Below are 13,945 nucleotides of genomic sequence, written 5' to 3'. Positions count from 1 at the left end.
CAGCTCAGGGGGGTTCAGGCAGCCATCAGCAGCGAGGGCTGGGGGGAGCAGGGCACACACAGCAAAGGGCAAGAGGAGGGAGGCAGCATCACTCATCCCCAGAGGCCCCTTCCCTGGCCTTGGGGATACCAGGCAGAGGCTGGCGATCAGTCCCAACTCCCCCCTCACCCCCTCAAAACTGCACACATAGTTTGGGGTCCTAGGAGGACCACAGCAGGGCTGGGGAGCAATAGCAAGGAAAGGAGAGTGGACAGTGAAGTCCCATGCATATGGGACATTGCTGGAAATGGGCAGGAAGGGACCCTCTGCAAGTTGCCCTGTGCCTGGCACAGGGCTTGCAGGTAGCCTGGGGCAAGGAGGGAGCAAGCTGCAGGGCACGAGGACATGTTTCCTACAGAGCCCCCAAGGCCAAAAGCCTTCTCTGGTCAGCCAGGGGCAGCACTTGACCCCATAAGTGTGTGAGTGGGGGCACGTGGGGTGAAGCTGGGCTGTGAGAAGCAGCTGGGTCTGGGTCAGATCAGTGGGGCTCTGGAACAGCAGGCAACAGGTGGGACCCAGGGCTGCACATCTGGATGAAACAGCAAGGCAGATGCCTTCTGCTGCAGGGCCAGCCTCTGCGGACAGCCCCAGGCACGCAGCTCCACTTTCCTGTTCCCCACCTGTGCCACCATAGGGTGAGCTGGCTTGTTCCCTTCTTATGTCACACCAGCAAGTGGGGGGCTGCAGTGGCCCCTTCCCCACAGCTCATGCAGGGCACTAGAGCCAGCTGGCCTCTCAGGTTCTTGGGTGACATACTCAGGGAGTTTTACCTCTGACCTCCAGCTTGGCCTCGCACTGCTTGGTGCCATACTCATTGACGGCCTTGCAGGTGTAGAAGCCGGTGTCAGTGTGCTCCGCCGCCAGGATGTGCAGTGTGAAGAGCCCCCGCACTCCCTCTGCCTCCTCCACGTGGTGCCGGCGGCCATACTTCACTGGCTGCCTGTTTCTCAGCCTGCTCCAGACAGAGGCAGAGCATCATGGTCATACCTGGCCCTGCACACCTGCCTGGGTTTTTTCCCCAAAAAAAACCTTCTCCAACACTCCCTGCCCAGGATCAGAGCTCCATGCAACCATCCCCAAATGGAGAGGTCACCGTGCCTGTCCCCTCCTTTTCTGCCCAGCTGTGACCCCAGAGAGCAGCAGGACTCACCAGTAAATGATGGGCTTAGGCTCCCCACGGACACGAACACTCATGCTGACATCCTGCCCCTCCAGCACTGACTGGTCCGACAAGGATACCTGGGGAAAGAGGGGTCAGAGAGCAGCAAGCACCGTCTGCACACAGGAACATGCACCCCCACCACTGCACCCAGGGCTGTCCCCTATCACAACAGGAGTACCAGAGAAGCTGGTGGGGTGGAGCCTGCCCAGGTGCTGGGAGGACCCCAGATCAGACCAAGGTCTAGGAAGACCTGACCCAGCACCTCCTGGCACCGAGGACCACGGTACCAGAGTCACAGGGCACTGTACCCCTCTACCAGTCCTGGGGGATTTGCTATCTCACCTCAAAGGTGGGTGAAGCCTTGAAGGTGGTCTCAGGGGAGCCTCGGGCAGCCCCATGCTCTGCTCTTGGCTGCAGCTTCATGGCCGGTCGGTGCTGGGGGGTGCCGGACTCGGGGAACTCTTCCAGTGGGCTCAGGTACTCCTCGTCCGATGTGATGGGGCTGGCCTGGCCGACGGTGGGGGGCAAGTTCCCATGCCGCTCCACAGCGGGTGCTAGCACAGGAGAGGCTGGATAAGGAGCTGGCAGCAACGGGAGCCGGACAGGCGGGTTAGGGCACCCCCTTCCACTACCCCGCATTACAGGGCTGGACACCCAGCCCGCGGCACATCCCGGCTCGGCAATGGCCGGCAGCGAAGGGGTGCGTGGCCGCGCCGGGGGAGGGGGTGAGCAGCAAGCACGCCGAGGGATGATAAGGGGACGCGATATTCCGCAAGGCGACAGCAGGGCTCAAGTGGCTCTTACGCAGCAGCCCGCGCTCCCATCCTTAAGCCGCCCGGATTCCCGGGATGGCTGTCCCTGCCCGGGCCGGCACGGCTGAAGGTGACATTGGCAGCTGCGCTCCCCCCTGCAGCCCGCCCGCCGGTCCGCGCCATCGGGGGCCGGCCTGGGGGACTCGCGGGGTGCGGGATACAGGGGCCGGCGGGGGACGGGATGGGGAGCGGCGACCGGCACGGGGGACTGACAGAGCCCAGTCGCCACCATGGGGGTGCCGGCTCTCAAGCTCCCTGCCCTGCGCCGGGGGTGGCGGGCGGCCTTCCCGGTACCGGGCAAGGGCTGTGTCCCCGCTCCTCCGTGATACCCGCCGGCAGCTTCCAGCGGAGAGCTGGGAGCCTGAGCCCTTCTTCCCCCTGTCCGCAACCCCCCTCCCGCCCCCGCAGCACCCCGCACTCACCGGGGCCACGGCAGCCCCGCGAGCCGACCCGCGCCACACCGCCGAACCGCCCTGGCTGCCCGCGGCAGCGCCGGTGCCGGGCGGCCCCCGGGGCTGGGCCAGCAGCGCGGGGGAGGGCCCGCGGCGGGCCGGGGGCTGCCGGGGCCCTTCCCGGCCCCCACCGCTCTGCCCGGCTGACCCTGCCCGGCCGCGGCTGCCCCTGGCTGTACCGTCCCGCCTAACCACGGAGCGGGGGAGTTTTGGGTCCTTCCAGCCTTCGGGGCGGCTCTGAGCCTCTGCCTGCCGCCCAGAAACACTCTCTTGGAATGGGGAGGGCTTTGGGATGGTTATCCCCGTGGCCAGCGGCGGGAGTCAGGGGGGTTCTCCCCGGCTAGCAGCTTGGTGGGCAGGCAGGGTGTCCCCACAGCTAAGAGTTTGTGGGGCGGGGGTCTCCCTGCGGCTAGCGGAGCGGAGTGCAGGGGTGTACCCACAATTTGCGGGTTGGGGAGCAGGCTGGGATATCCCCACGGTTCACATGCTGGAGGTAGGAGTACCCACATGGTTTGCAGGCTGAGGGCAGGGGTACCCACATGATCTGCGGGTTGTAGAGCAGGCCGATGTACCCCCATGTCTAGCGGGACACAGGGCAGGTGTAGGGGCCGGCCACTGGGCTGCTTGCTGGGGGCCAGGGGATGCTCACAGCCTGACCCCGCTCCCCCCACGGTAGGATCCTTCCATGGCTGCCGGGAGCACGTCAGCTGCTTTGGTTCAGACAGAGCCTTGTAGGGTAAGGAAGCCGGTTTCTTCCCAGTGACAGCAGCGGCAGAGCTGGCAGCCAGCCTGCCGCGGCGCCAGCCCTCGCTCCCTCCCTGTCTGCCTCCCTCCTTGCCTCCCTCCTTCCCTCCCGGCGTCCCTCCATCCGCCGGCCGCGGTACTCACCGGGCCGCACGCTGAGGATGGCACTGCAGCAGGTGGCCCCCACCTCGTTGGCCGCGGTGACAGTGTACAGCCCGGCGTCGGCCACCCGGGCACTACGCACCAGCAGCGTGTGGCGCTCGCCCTCCGCCTTGATGGGGCGCGTCGTGCTGCTCCGCAGCGGGACCCCGTCCTTCCTCCAGGACACTGCCGGCAGAGGCGGGGGTCACGCGTGGGCAGGACAGTCCGAGCTTTCCCGGGGTCCGCGCAGGGTCCCGGGGAGGCCAGGCGCTCCTTTGCCTGGCCTGAGGACCCATTTGCTATGGGGAGCAGCCCCGGGATCCCACGGCCCTCTGACGGAGAGACCGTGGCTGGTCCCTCTCTGCTTCCTGACATCCTCCTGCCCTCCAGTGGAGGCTGGAAGAGGGAATTAAAGCAGCTTGGCTTCTGCCTGCCTTTGGCGACTGGCACCGGCTGGGCTGGGTGCCCAGCTGCCCCCGCGCACGTCCTGGATACAGCATGCCCGGTGGCCATCAGCCCTAAGCTTCTGGCCGCGGGAAACCACAGGGTGTGAAGACACCCTGATGTCTTCAAGACATAATGAAGAACCCATCAGGGTTGGAAGACACTCTGATGACCATCTAGTTCCAACACCACCTCCTCCGGCATGGGCAGGGACGCCACCCACTAGATCAGGTTGCATCACCGTCCCTGCCCACGCAGTGCTCAGTAGCCCTTCTCCCACTTTCCCAACAGCCTGTCCCAGCACTGGGGGACAGCAGGCACCCTGTCCTCTGCCCCCTGTCCTAGCAGGCAGTGCCCAGGCACTTCACTCCTGTCTGAGGGGAGGAAGGGCTGAAGGGGTGCTCCCAGGGTGGGCACATCACCTCCCCTGAGATACCCAGCACAGCCTGGGTGTCCCACTCACACCACGCAGGTGGGACATGGGCATGCAGAGTCCCTCTGCCATGCTCGTGCCCCTGACACCCGCTCCAGGGCAGCTCACCTTCTGGCTGGGGGTTGGCCGTGACAATGCACTTGAGCAGCACCTCTGCCCCCACGACAACTGCCATGTCCTGGATGGGGATCTCAAAGATGGGGGCTTCCAGGGGGTCTTCACCCGCTGAGACATAGGAATCATCTGAGGACTCTGCACAGGGAGAGATGGGCCCCGTGGCTGTCAGCAGGGTGGAGTGAGTGGGTCCTGTGCCATGCAGGCCTGCATGCAGGCAGAGCATGGGTCTCCCAGCCCACTGCTCAACCACACCCTCTCTGGGGCATTAGCAGGTACTCGGGCCGTGCAGTGGGTGAAAAGGCCACATCAGGATCCACCATGGCACGGAGCAGGCAGTGGGGACTAGACAGGGGACCAGGAAGGGGCAGGAAGCATACAGCTTCTTGTACATCCCCATAGGACAGAAGAGATGAGGCGACAGTGGGGTGTGGAAGAAGGAGGGTCGTATAGCCTGCTGCACCCCCCACCCTGAACTTTCCCCAGTCCCTCATGGGATGGTGGCTGCTGTACCCCAATACACCAGCAAGCACCTCCCAGCTCCCTCCCCTCTCATGGCCCCAGTACACGGACAAAAGTCCTGGGGCTGTGCCAGGAGCCTCAGACATTTGGGCCTGGCACTTCTCTGGCTAGAGCAGAGCCTAAAAGCTCCCAGCCCAGGTATAGTCTGGTCTAACTGCTGCATGCTGGGATGGGCAGGACACCTCTCCCCCAGCCAAGCCACCTTCCCCTGGGGAAGCTTGGGCTGCATGCCCTGCCTGGACCACCAAGCATGGACCAGACAGAACAAGCTGCACTGGGTGCCCTGTGCCCCAGACCAGGGCTCTATGCCACAAGTCAGTGCACTGTATCTTTCCTGTGCCAGACAAGAGGTATGGAGAAGATAGCAAGCACTGTAATCTCAAGGCCCAGCAAACTGGCAGCCAGGCTGGTCTGTCCTGTGGCATTTCTTGGTGCCAACTACCCCAGCCTCCAGAGTCATGTCCCTCCACCCCTGGGTTCCTCATGCCTCCCAAGAGCAGGATGGAGGTCCCCCAACCCACCCAGGGGCTGGCCAGACCAGCTCTGTGCCTGCAGGAAGGCAGAAAGCCATGCCCCTACCTAGCTCTGGAGAGGTGGGCCTGGCTCGGCGTCCCTTCCCCTTGCTCCGTGTGCTCCTGCCTTCTTGAGCCATCCGGCCACTCTCTTTCTTCTCTGACACTTTCATCTGCCTTCTCTCCACCTCCCTGCCCACACCATGCTGTCCTGCCCAGCTTCGTTCCAGACGAGCTTCCTGCTCCATCCCTGGCTTTGCCCAAGGCAGGAACCGCACTTCTGTGGGTGTCTCCGGCCGCCGGTACAGTCCATGGGGCACAGCCAGCCGGGCAGCCAGAGCCTCGTTCAGTGCCCCCGGGCCACGGGCAGGGCCTCCATCTGGGTGCAGACTGCCTTCGGCGGGACCCGCCTGCGAGAGGGCAACCCTTCCCTGCGGGCTGGCTTGTGCCAATGGCCACTGCTCCTTCTTCTTCACTTCCCCAACGCCTTCTTGCTGCAGACCCTTCCTGGCACCCGCATCCTCCACCGAGCTGGGCTGTCCAGCCGCCCCACCTCCCCCCACTGGGGCTCTCTTCCCGCGCTGCCCCCCTGGCAGTGGCTCCCCATCAGGTCCCACCAACACCACACTGGAAAGTGCCAAGTGCTGGATGACGTGTGTGCTCTCTGCCGGCGGGCAGGTCTTGGGTGGCAGTGCCTTGCGTCCGCCGGCGCCCTGAGAGGAAGAGGTGCGGGGGGCACGGGGTGCGGGGGGCTCGCTGGCCGCTGGGGGTGAGGGTGCCGGGGGCAACCCGGCTTTGCACAGCTCCTGAGAGCGCCGCAGCTGCTGCTTGGAGACCGTCCGCTTGATGCGGGTCAGCTCCTCTGCAAATTTGTGCTCTATGGCATAGACACGGTTGGCGAACTTGCCCCGCTCATCAAAGGACGCGGCTTTCTGCCGGAAGGCCAAACGCCGGCATGCTGCCGTGCTGCCCGGCTCCCAGCGGCCACCTTCCCGCAGGTCCTCCCGCGAGCCACCTGGCGTGCTGGCACGGCGCGTGCCGGTGCCAGGCTGGTCGAAGGAGCGCGTCTTGCGCAGCGGCAGGTTGGAGCGTGCGGGAAAGGGACTGTCCTGCTCCAGGCTCCTCTGCCGCTCCTCAAAGTACTGAAGCCTTTCGAAGATCCTGGAGCCAGCACGCACCAGCTTGGGGGATGCCCGGACGGAGATGCGGCCGGAGGTGTCACTCATGGGTGTCTGCGGACGGGAGTCCTGTGTGCTACCCTGTGAGTACCCAGAGGACTTGGGCTTCTTGATCTTCTCCTCGTACTCCTCAGGAACGATGTCCTGGTACTCTACTGGCACGGAGGACTTCTTGCGAGGGGTCACGGGTGTGAAGGAGGGGACGCCAGGGCCACGGGCAGCAGGCTGGGATACGATGCCAGTGGGCGGCTGCAGACACGTGCCAGCGCGAGGAGATGGTGAGCGGACGATGGGTGGCTTGGCAGTCAGCGGCAGAGCAGCGGGGGATCTTGGGGGCTCTGCTCCGGCCTTTGGAGAGACAGGGCCTCTGTGGAGGTCATCTCTCCGGTAGCCTCCCTGGGGGATGCTGCTGCAAGGGCAGAGACAGAGGAGCGTGGCTTAGAGACCACCCTTGTACCTGCTTGGCTGCATCTCAGCTTCCAGCCTGCACCACAGTGCCCAATGAGGCATGGCAAAGGGGTCAAACAGTCAGGGCAGCCTGGGGAGACTCCAGGGTCCCAGCAAGGGCATCTGGTCACCCCAAGACCAGTGGGAGCTATCTGGGTTAGGTGAGGGTCCTGGGCTGCTGGGACCCCTTGCCCAGGGCTACTCATGTGGAGCAGCAGGGTGATGCTGGGTTATCCAATGAGTCCCCTCCCCAGGGCCACCATGCAGACAGGACCAGGGGCTGGGTGTGCCCCAGTTTGCTGGGGTGTCCTGGTGTGCTGAGGCAGTGCAGCCTGGCCAGAAGGGGTCCCCAAGGCTGCAAACCCTGCCTGTGCACATGCTGTTGTGGGCACATCTTCCTATCCCACTGCCCCCAGAGGGGCTCAGCAAACGCAGAGCGGAAATCATAAGATGGAGATGAGGTTCTGGTGGAAGAAGCAGCCTTAAACAAAAAAAAAAGAGCAAGATGGAGGTCAAAGGAGCAGGCCTGCTGGTATGGGAACTAAAGGCGGTAGGGAGGGACGGGGGCTCTGAGCACATCAGCAGGATCTGCGGAGGCAGCATGTCCCTGGACCCTACTGCCACTCCTGTACCGTGAGCAGACACTTGCCTGAGTGTATCCCAGGCTACTGTGCACCTCCAGTTCCTCACACTGTGGGCTGCACAGAGCACCACGGTGGGGTGGAACAGGAAAATGCCCATGGTATAATCTGCAGGTGGGGTACTGCAGCTCAAGCAGTGGCACAGGGGATACACCCAGCCTCAACCTGGCCGCAGCAGAAAGGGACCCCACTCTACATCACCCCGAGGCTGCATTGCTCCCACCTTCTCACCGAGAACAGGCTGCCTACTGCTCAGAGACCCCACTCCTCATCGGGGAAGGTGAAGGCGAAGAAAGCCCAGGTGGAGGGAAGGAGATGGCTGCAGGGGTTTGAAGGAGATGGCCCCAGCGCGATGTCCCCTCCGTGTGCTTCCCCTGGCTACTTACACGTGGAGAGAGAGCGCCCGTCCTCGGTACAGGCTGAAGGCGCTGCCGTACGGGTCGCTGGCCACCGAAAGGCTATCCTCTGACCCCCAGCTCGTGCCCACCAGATTAGCCCGTGATGCCCGCACCAGCGGCTCCACGCCCAGGTGCCGGACCTCGGCGCCACGTGGGGCCGGCGTGTTTGCTTGCCTTGGGGTTCCCTGCGGCTGCGGCCAGGCAGTGGGACGGAGGTAGGGTCCCCGTGCAGAGAGGCTGGCATCCGTCTCCTTCTCCACCACGGTCTGCTGGCTGCCTGACCAGCTGGAGCGCTCCTCTGCCTGTGACAGGGCCAGCACCGAGGTCGGCGTTGTGTTCATGGAGGCGTCCACGAGGGTGTCAGACCCACCTGAGAGAAGAGGGATGAGCCAAGACTGGGTGCTTGAGGGGACAAGCTCAGCATCCTGCTCAGAAAGGGCTGAACCACCGTGGGGTGTCCCAGCATGTCCTGAGCAGCACCCTGCTGCCTCAAGCCCTCCCCCCTTAGTATGGGTGGATCACAGCTCCATGGACACCCCGAAAGCCTGGCCAGCAGAGGCCTTGTGGGGAGTCATGGCCAGCAGCCAGTGTCAGGGCTCAGTGCCAGCCAGGTGTCCCTGCTCACCCGTGGGGGTGCTGAAGGCCGTCTCATCCTGGAGATCACTGCGCTGTGTCACCTGGGGGTCGCTGGATTCATCCTCACCTGTCTCCGAGTCTGGGGTGGGAGGGGAGAGTAGGGAGTGAAGGTACAGACAGGCAGCAGACCACATTGGTACTGCCTGTTGCAGACCCATTGGCTCCAGGAGCACGAGAGCAATGCACAGGCAGCTCCAGGGCAGGAGGCATGACTGTGACCTGCAGGGACAAGCTGCCAGTAGGGAAAGGCAGGACTAGGAGTGGGAAAGTCCAGCAGGGCAAGAGCAGGCAGTAACAGTGTTAGATGATGGGAGGAAGGGAGTCAGTGCCAGCAGTGAGAACACAGCTGGCAGAGGTGGCACGGGGACAGAAAAGCAGAGCAAGGGGACAGTGAAAGTGACAGAGCAGGGTGGCAGGCTGGGGCACAGGGTCCACTATGGGGACAGTGATGGCATTGGGAAGGCATCTTCCTACCGTAGCTTTGTTTCCTGCAGGAGCGGAAAACTTCGCTTCCATAGGGGCAGCAAGAGAGAGAGAGACATCAACACCCGGTTATCGGCCCGGCCTGCGGAGACGCGGGGGGCAGCCGGGGCCCTTGTCCCCAGCACTTCCCCACCACGTCTCCACTCTGCATCACATTCACTGCACACCACTCCAGCGCTGCACACAGACCCTCTCCTCACACACGCCGTCCCAGCTGTGCAGCGCACAGCACCATTCCCTCCCTGTGCCACAGCCACGTCCTGCCCAGCAGGACAGCCCCCCCTATCCCTGGAGCTGCTGGCCTCACCGTGGCAGGATCCATACATCCCTCTGTGCCTGCAATGCATCTCAGCCTAGGGCTGGATCCTCCCAGTCTGTGCCCCAGCTGGGCACTCCTGGGGGTGCTGGAGCACACGGACACGTGTCCATGTGCACGCAGCCTCCCCCTGGCATGTACAAGTCCATCCTCTGCCCCACCAGTGCAAGTGCTGTACAACACAGCTGTGCTCGACAGCACAGCTGCGGTTGATAAAGCCAAAATTCTCCGGTAGGGCATCACTAAGAGCTGCCCACCACCAGGCGGGATGTGGCAAGGCCATTTCAGTATCACCCTAATGTCCCATTCCAGGAAAACTAGTGCCATGCTGCCAGGGAAGGACTGACTTTCCTCCTTGCCACTGCCCGAGGCCTCACAAGCTGCAGCAACAACCCTTGCAGTGAGAAACATGTCCCCAGCCCCACCACTGCTCCTCTCCATTGCACTCTCAAGGTGTGTGGGGAGGCACACTGCTTCCCCCCACTCCAAGCCACCCCTCTGCAGCCCAGCACACAACCAACTGCTTCATGCACTGCTAGTGCATCAGATTCCCAATCCTATCCACAACAGTCTGGCAGCCCCTGAGCAAGCAGAGCTGCAGGGCCAGGAGCAGACCAGCTGCATGGGGGACACTGTGAGCTCCTGGCTGACTGGCACCCTATTTTGTGGCTGGCAAGATGCAATCCAGCCCTGCCCAGCCTCTGCTCGCTGCCCCTTCCAGCATGGTGCTGGGCCCCATCCCAGCACACTCGGGACAGCAGGAGAGTCGGGTCCTGGTAACTCAACGCACCATGCGTGAAGCGCCCGAAGCGCCGCGAGTGGCCGGTCTTCTGCAAAGGAAAAGAGAACAGAGCATTACCCGTGGCACGGTGACACGTACCTGCCGTGCGCTCACACCGCCGCCACACCAGCCTCGCACCACACACACCCCCCACCCCAGCACACGCAGCACCGCTCACACCCACGACCTCTCACGCGCACTCTGGCACGACACACGTCACCCCGCTCACGCCCTCCCACGGGCAGGGCACACCTGCCACTGCTCACATGCACCCTCGCTGCACACCCACGGGTACCCACAGGCACACGCCCCCGCGCACACGCAGAGATGGATGGGTGTGGGTGGGCACGTGTAGCGCATGCCCGGCCACGCACGCTCACACACCTGCGCGCACGCGCGCACACGGAGTCTCCTCGGTGATGGCACTGTGCACCCCAGCCCTGTGTGCAGCCCAAGCCCAAGAGTGGCAGTCCTGGGCATCCCACGTGCCCCAGAAATGCTGCCTGCAGCTGGCATAGCCTGCAGCGAAGTCTTTGCCTGGGCTGCTGCCCAAGTGCTCTGCAGCCCCTTTAAAGCCACCCAGCCAGCATGGGGATTTGGCCAGTAAAATGTCTTCCAGGCACTGGCCCAGACTCCACCATGGCCACTGTCCCAGCACGGGGACAGCATCCTTCCTCCACTGTAGAGGCCATGCCAGTTGAGAGAGAGGCTGCCTGGCAGCGGGGGGCTGGCCTGTCGGTGCACGGTTGGAGGCACAGGGGCTGCACATGCCCATGCCGTCTGGGCGGGCAGGTGGGAACTGAGCACAGGGTAGAAGCACCAGGAGCTCCCTGCCAACTTGGCTGCCCTCTGTGCTGCAGCCCAGGCCTGGGCACTTGTGTGCCAGGGAAGGGACCAGCTGAGGGCATCCTGTCTGCCAGACCCAGTGTGCACTGACGCCATATCCCAGGAAAGAAGAGGGATGGGGTGATCTCCAAGGCAGGCAGGAATGGGAATGTGGAGTGCAGACAGGCCGGGTTGGGCTGCCAGCACTGAGCATCCTTCCCAGCCAGTCTGGGTGACAGGGTCTCCCCAGGACACTGATGGCCCATGCCCTGTCTCCCCAGTGTGGAGTCCAGGGCTGGATACCCTGTCTTGAAGCCCTTCACTCCACCAGCCCCTCCTGCCTCACCGCATCTCCAGCTCCCAAGCAGGTCACGGACAGCCAGACCCCAGGGACAGCCAGCCAAGCATGGCAAGCAGTTAGTTGCCCTTGAAGGGCAGCAGGCTCATTTCACAAGCCCCAAAGCTGCTGCCACTGCTGTGGCAGACCCTGCACATGGGCAGCACTCGGGTTCCCACCAGTGCCTCTGCCTGCATGCAGTGCTGGCCAGAGGGCAGCGGCTGCACGAGACACATTTGTATTCAGGCTGAGCCAGGCTTCACCTCCCCTTCTCGGCTGACTCTGCTGGTTCTGGCTGGCAGCCCATCTTCCAGTCCAGGGAAAGATGAGTGATTAACTGCACCATCGGCGGATAATTCCCCCATTAAAAAATGAAAATGCAATTGAGTGCCATTATCGGGTACTCTTGTGGCTTCCCCAGGGACAGGCGCCATCGGCTCCCCACCAGGTATGGTGAGTGTACCCAGAGAGCTGGGCTCCATTGCCCAGAGCTACAGAGGGGCTGAGCCCCTTCCCCTTCACCTCTCAACAGGTCCATACAGGATCAGGGCACCCTGAGGGATCAGGGCACCTTGTAGGATCAGGGCACCCTGCAGACTGGACCCACCTCAAGCAGAGCACCCACCTGCAGCCCACTAGGGAGCAAGTGCTGGGTGATGCAGGGTCAGCCCAAGGCCAGGAGATGGAAAGGGGGCAGGAGCAGCTCAGGGTTTGGTGTGGGATCTGAGTCTGCATGAAGGGGACAGACAGAGAGTGGGGGTAATCCTCCTGCGTGGGATTTCATTTGCATGCTGGGAAAAGGGGTGGAGGAGCCCCAGGAGCACACTCTATGCCACCCAGCCTGGATTAGAGAGGAGCTGGCTGGGATCCACACCCAGCTTCAAACCTACACTACAAGGCAGCTGGGTGAGACCTGGAGGTGTTTCCTTGCCCTGTGCCAGGCATGGATCCACCTGCCCAGGCTGGGGTCCTGTGCTGGCCCAGACATGGGGCATCCCTCACCATGGCCATGGGCCAACAGGGAGTGAAGGATCTCCTGGGACCGTGGAGCTTGCCACCACCTAGCACATGGAACCCAGCACCACATGGCACTGCTGCCTATTGTGTGAGACAGGCAGACAGGGAGCAGGGATGGAATGAGGTGGGGAGGGAGTGAGTAACTTGCCTGGTGCAGAGAGACAGCCGCTGTGGCTGTTCTGATACCCCTCCCGTGCTCAGCCAGCCGTGCAGGACCCTGCCCTGCCACACGGCCAGCCCCGGACTCGCTGCCCCCAAATGCAGATGGGGCAGCCAGGCTGTGCAAACCACCCTGCCCCAGAGGGACCCTCGGCACCTTCCCTCCCTGGGGACCTCGTGCATCTTCCGCTCCTGCGAAGGTGCTGCGTATCACAGCCCCTTCGCAGTCCCCTTTGGGCCACCAGGCAGAGTGACAGCGGGGAGGCTCTGCGTCGGCATCGGGCTGGTGCGCCCCGGGGAATTGGGGGCGGGGGGCTTCCTGGAAGTATGCTCCCCATCCTCCACCCCCCGCTGAGGCCAAGTGACGTCCTTGTTCCTTGCTCGGCAGCGGAGCGTGCGGCGGGCCCGCGAAGGAGCCTTTCCTGTGCCAGGCATGCTCCTGACGCGGAGGGGATGACGCATGCAAAGCATCGTCTCCAGCTCCGTGACCACCGGCAGCGGGGCTGGGGGAGCCATGGAGCAGCCTCCATTTGCTGCCCCGGCTCCAGAGGGCAGAGAGGGGCGTGGGGAAAGCCCCGGCGGGGGTCCCAGCCCGGGTGTTGGCACAGGAGGTGCTGAGCCCCTGCCCTCTGCCCCTCCTGCCCGGGCTGGCGAGGCCAGGCAAGCAGCTGGCAGCTCTGCAAGCGGGGCTGAAGCTGGCGCTGTGCAAAGCCCTGGGGAGCCCCAGGGGGCAACGGAAGGGCTGGAGGGACACTCCCATCCCCATCCTTATTCGCATCCCAATTCCCGTCTCCATCAGCATCCATTCCCATCCCCAGCCGCTCTCGGCACTACCCCCTTCTCCCGGCACCCGCCGGCACGGCAGCCTGGAGCCCTTACCTGGAAACGCTTCTTCACCCAGATCTTCTTCATGCTTCTGCAGAGCCCTGCCGGCCCGGTGACACGGACTCAGGCCCGGCAGGACGGCAGCCCGCTCCCGGCGGGGTCCCCGCTGTCAGCACGCCGCGGCTGCAAGCGATGCTCCGAGCATCCTTCACCGCCGGCAGCCGGGAACGGCGGAGGGAGAGGAAGGGGCTCGCCAGGTTGGGCTCTCGGGAGGGCTGGAGCTGTGAGCATGAAGCATCACTGGAGTGCTCCTCCCTCCATCCTTCCCCCGCCTGCCTCCGCCTCCGCCTCCCCGCCAGCCCTGGCACACAGTGACAGCGGTGGGGGACAGGCAGGGCACAGGTGGCGGGGGGCGAGGGCACCGTCGTAGAGAGGAGGGAGGGAGGGACGGAGGGAGGGGGCGTGTCTGAGGATACGTGTTTTCTCCTCCTCTGGCTTTGCCTACACGGCAGGCAGGGTCCGAGCCC

At 64.0% G+C, this 13,945-nt stretch overlaps 1 protein-coding gene across 2 annotated transcripts in view; it reads right to left on the bottom strand.

Moving 5' to 3' along the window:
• The window catches only part of SPEG (striated muscle enriched protein kinase), a 38,716-nt gene that overhangs the window by 17,027 nt on the left and 7,744 nt on the right, over window positions 1-13,945 (bottom strand). Inside the window, exons 2-9 of one of the 2 annotated variants that reach the window (XM_041473547.1) lie at window positions 8,665-8,754; window positions 8,214-8,409; window positions 5,443-6,962; window positions 4,336-4,479; window positions 3,354-3,536; window positions 1,544-1,755; window positions 1,190-1,278; window positions 810-991 (exon numbers count right to left, since the gene is read on the bottom strand). In XM_041473547.1, the coding sequence (XP_041329481.1) occupies window positions 810-991; window positions 1,190-1,278; window positions 1,544-1,755; window positions 3,354-3,536; window positions 4,336-4,479; window positions 5,443-6,962; window positions 8,214-8,409; window positions 8,665-8,754 (2,616 nt within the window). The remainder of the gene's footprint in view (window positions 1-809; window positions 992-1,189; window positions 1,279-1,543; window positions 1,756-3,353; window positions 3,537-4,335; window positions 4,480-5,442; window positions 6,963-8,213; window positions 8,410-8,664; window positions 8,755-13,945) is intronic. The other variant, XM_041473548.1, reaches the window with a different exon arrangement.

Source organism: Pyrgilauda ruficollis, unplaced genomic scaffold (genome assembly GCF_017590135.1).
Source record: "Pyrgilauda ruficollis isolate IOZ18807 unplaced genomic scaffold, ASM1759013v1 scaffold3, whole genome shotgun sequence".
Classification (NCBI taxonomy): Eukaryota; Metazoa; Chordata; class Aves; order Passeriformes; family Passeridae; genus Pyrgilauda; species Pyrgilauda ruficollis.
The sequence above is the reverse complement of the archived record's forward strand: the minus strand, read 5'-3'. Positions and strand labels throughout refer to the sequence as shown.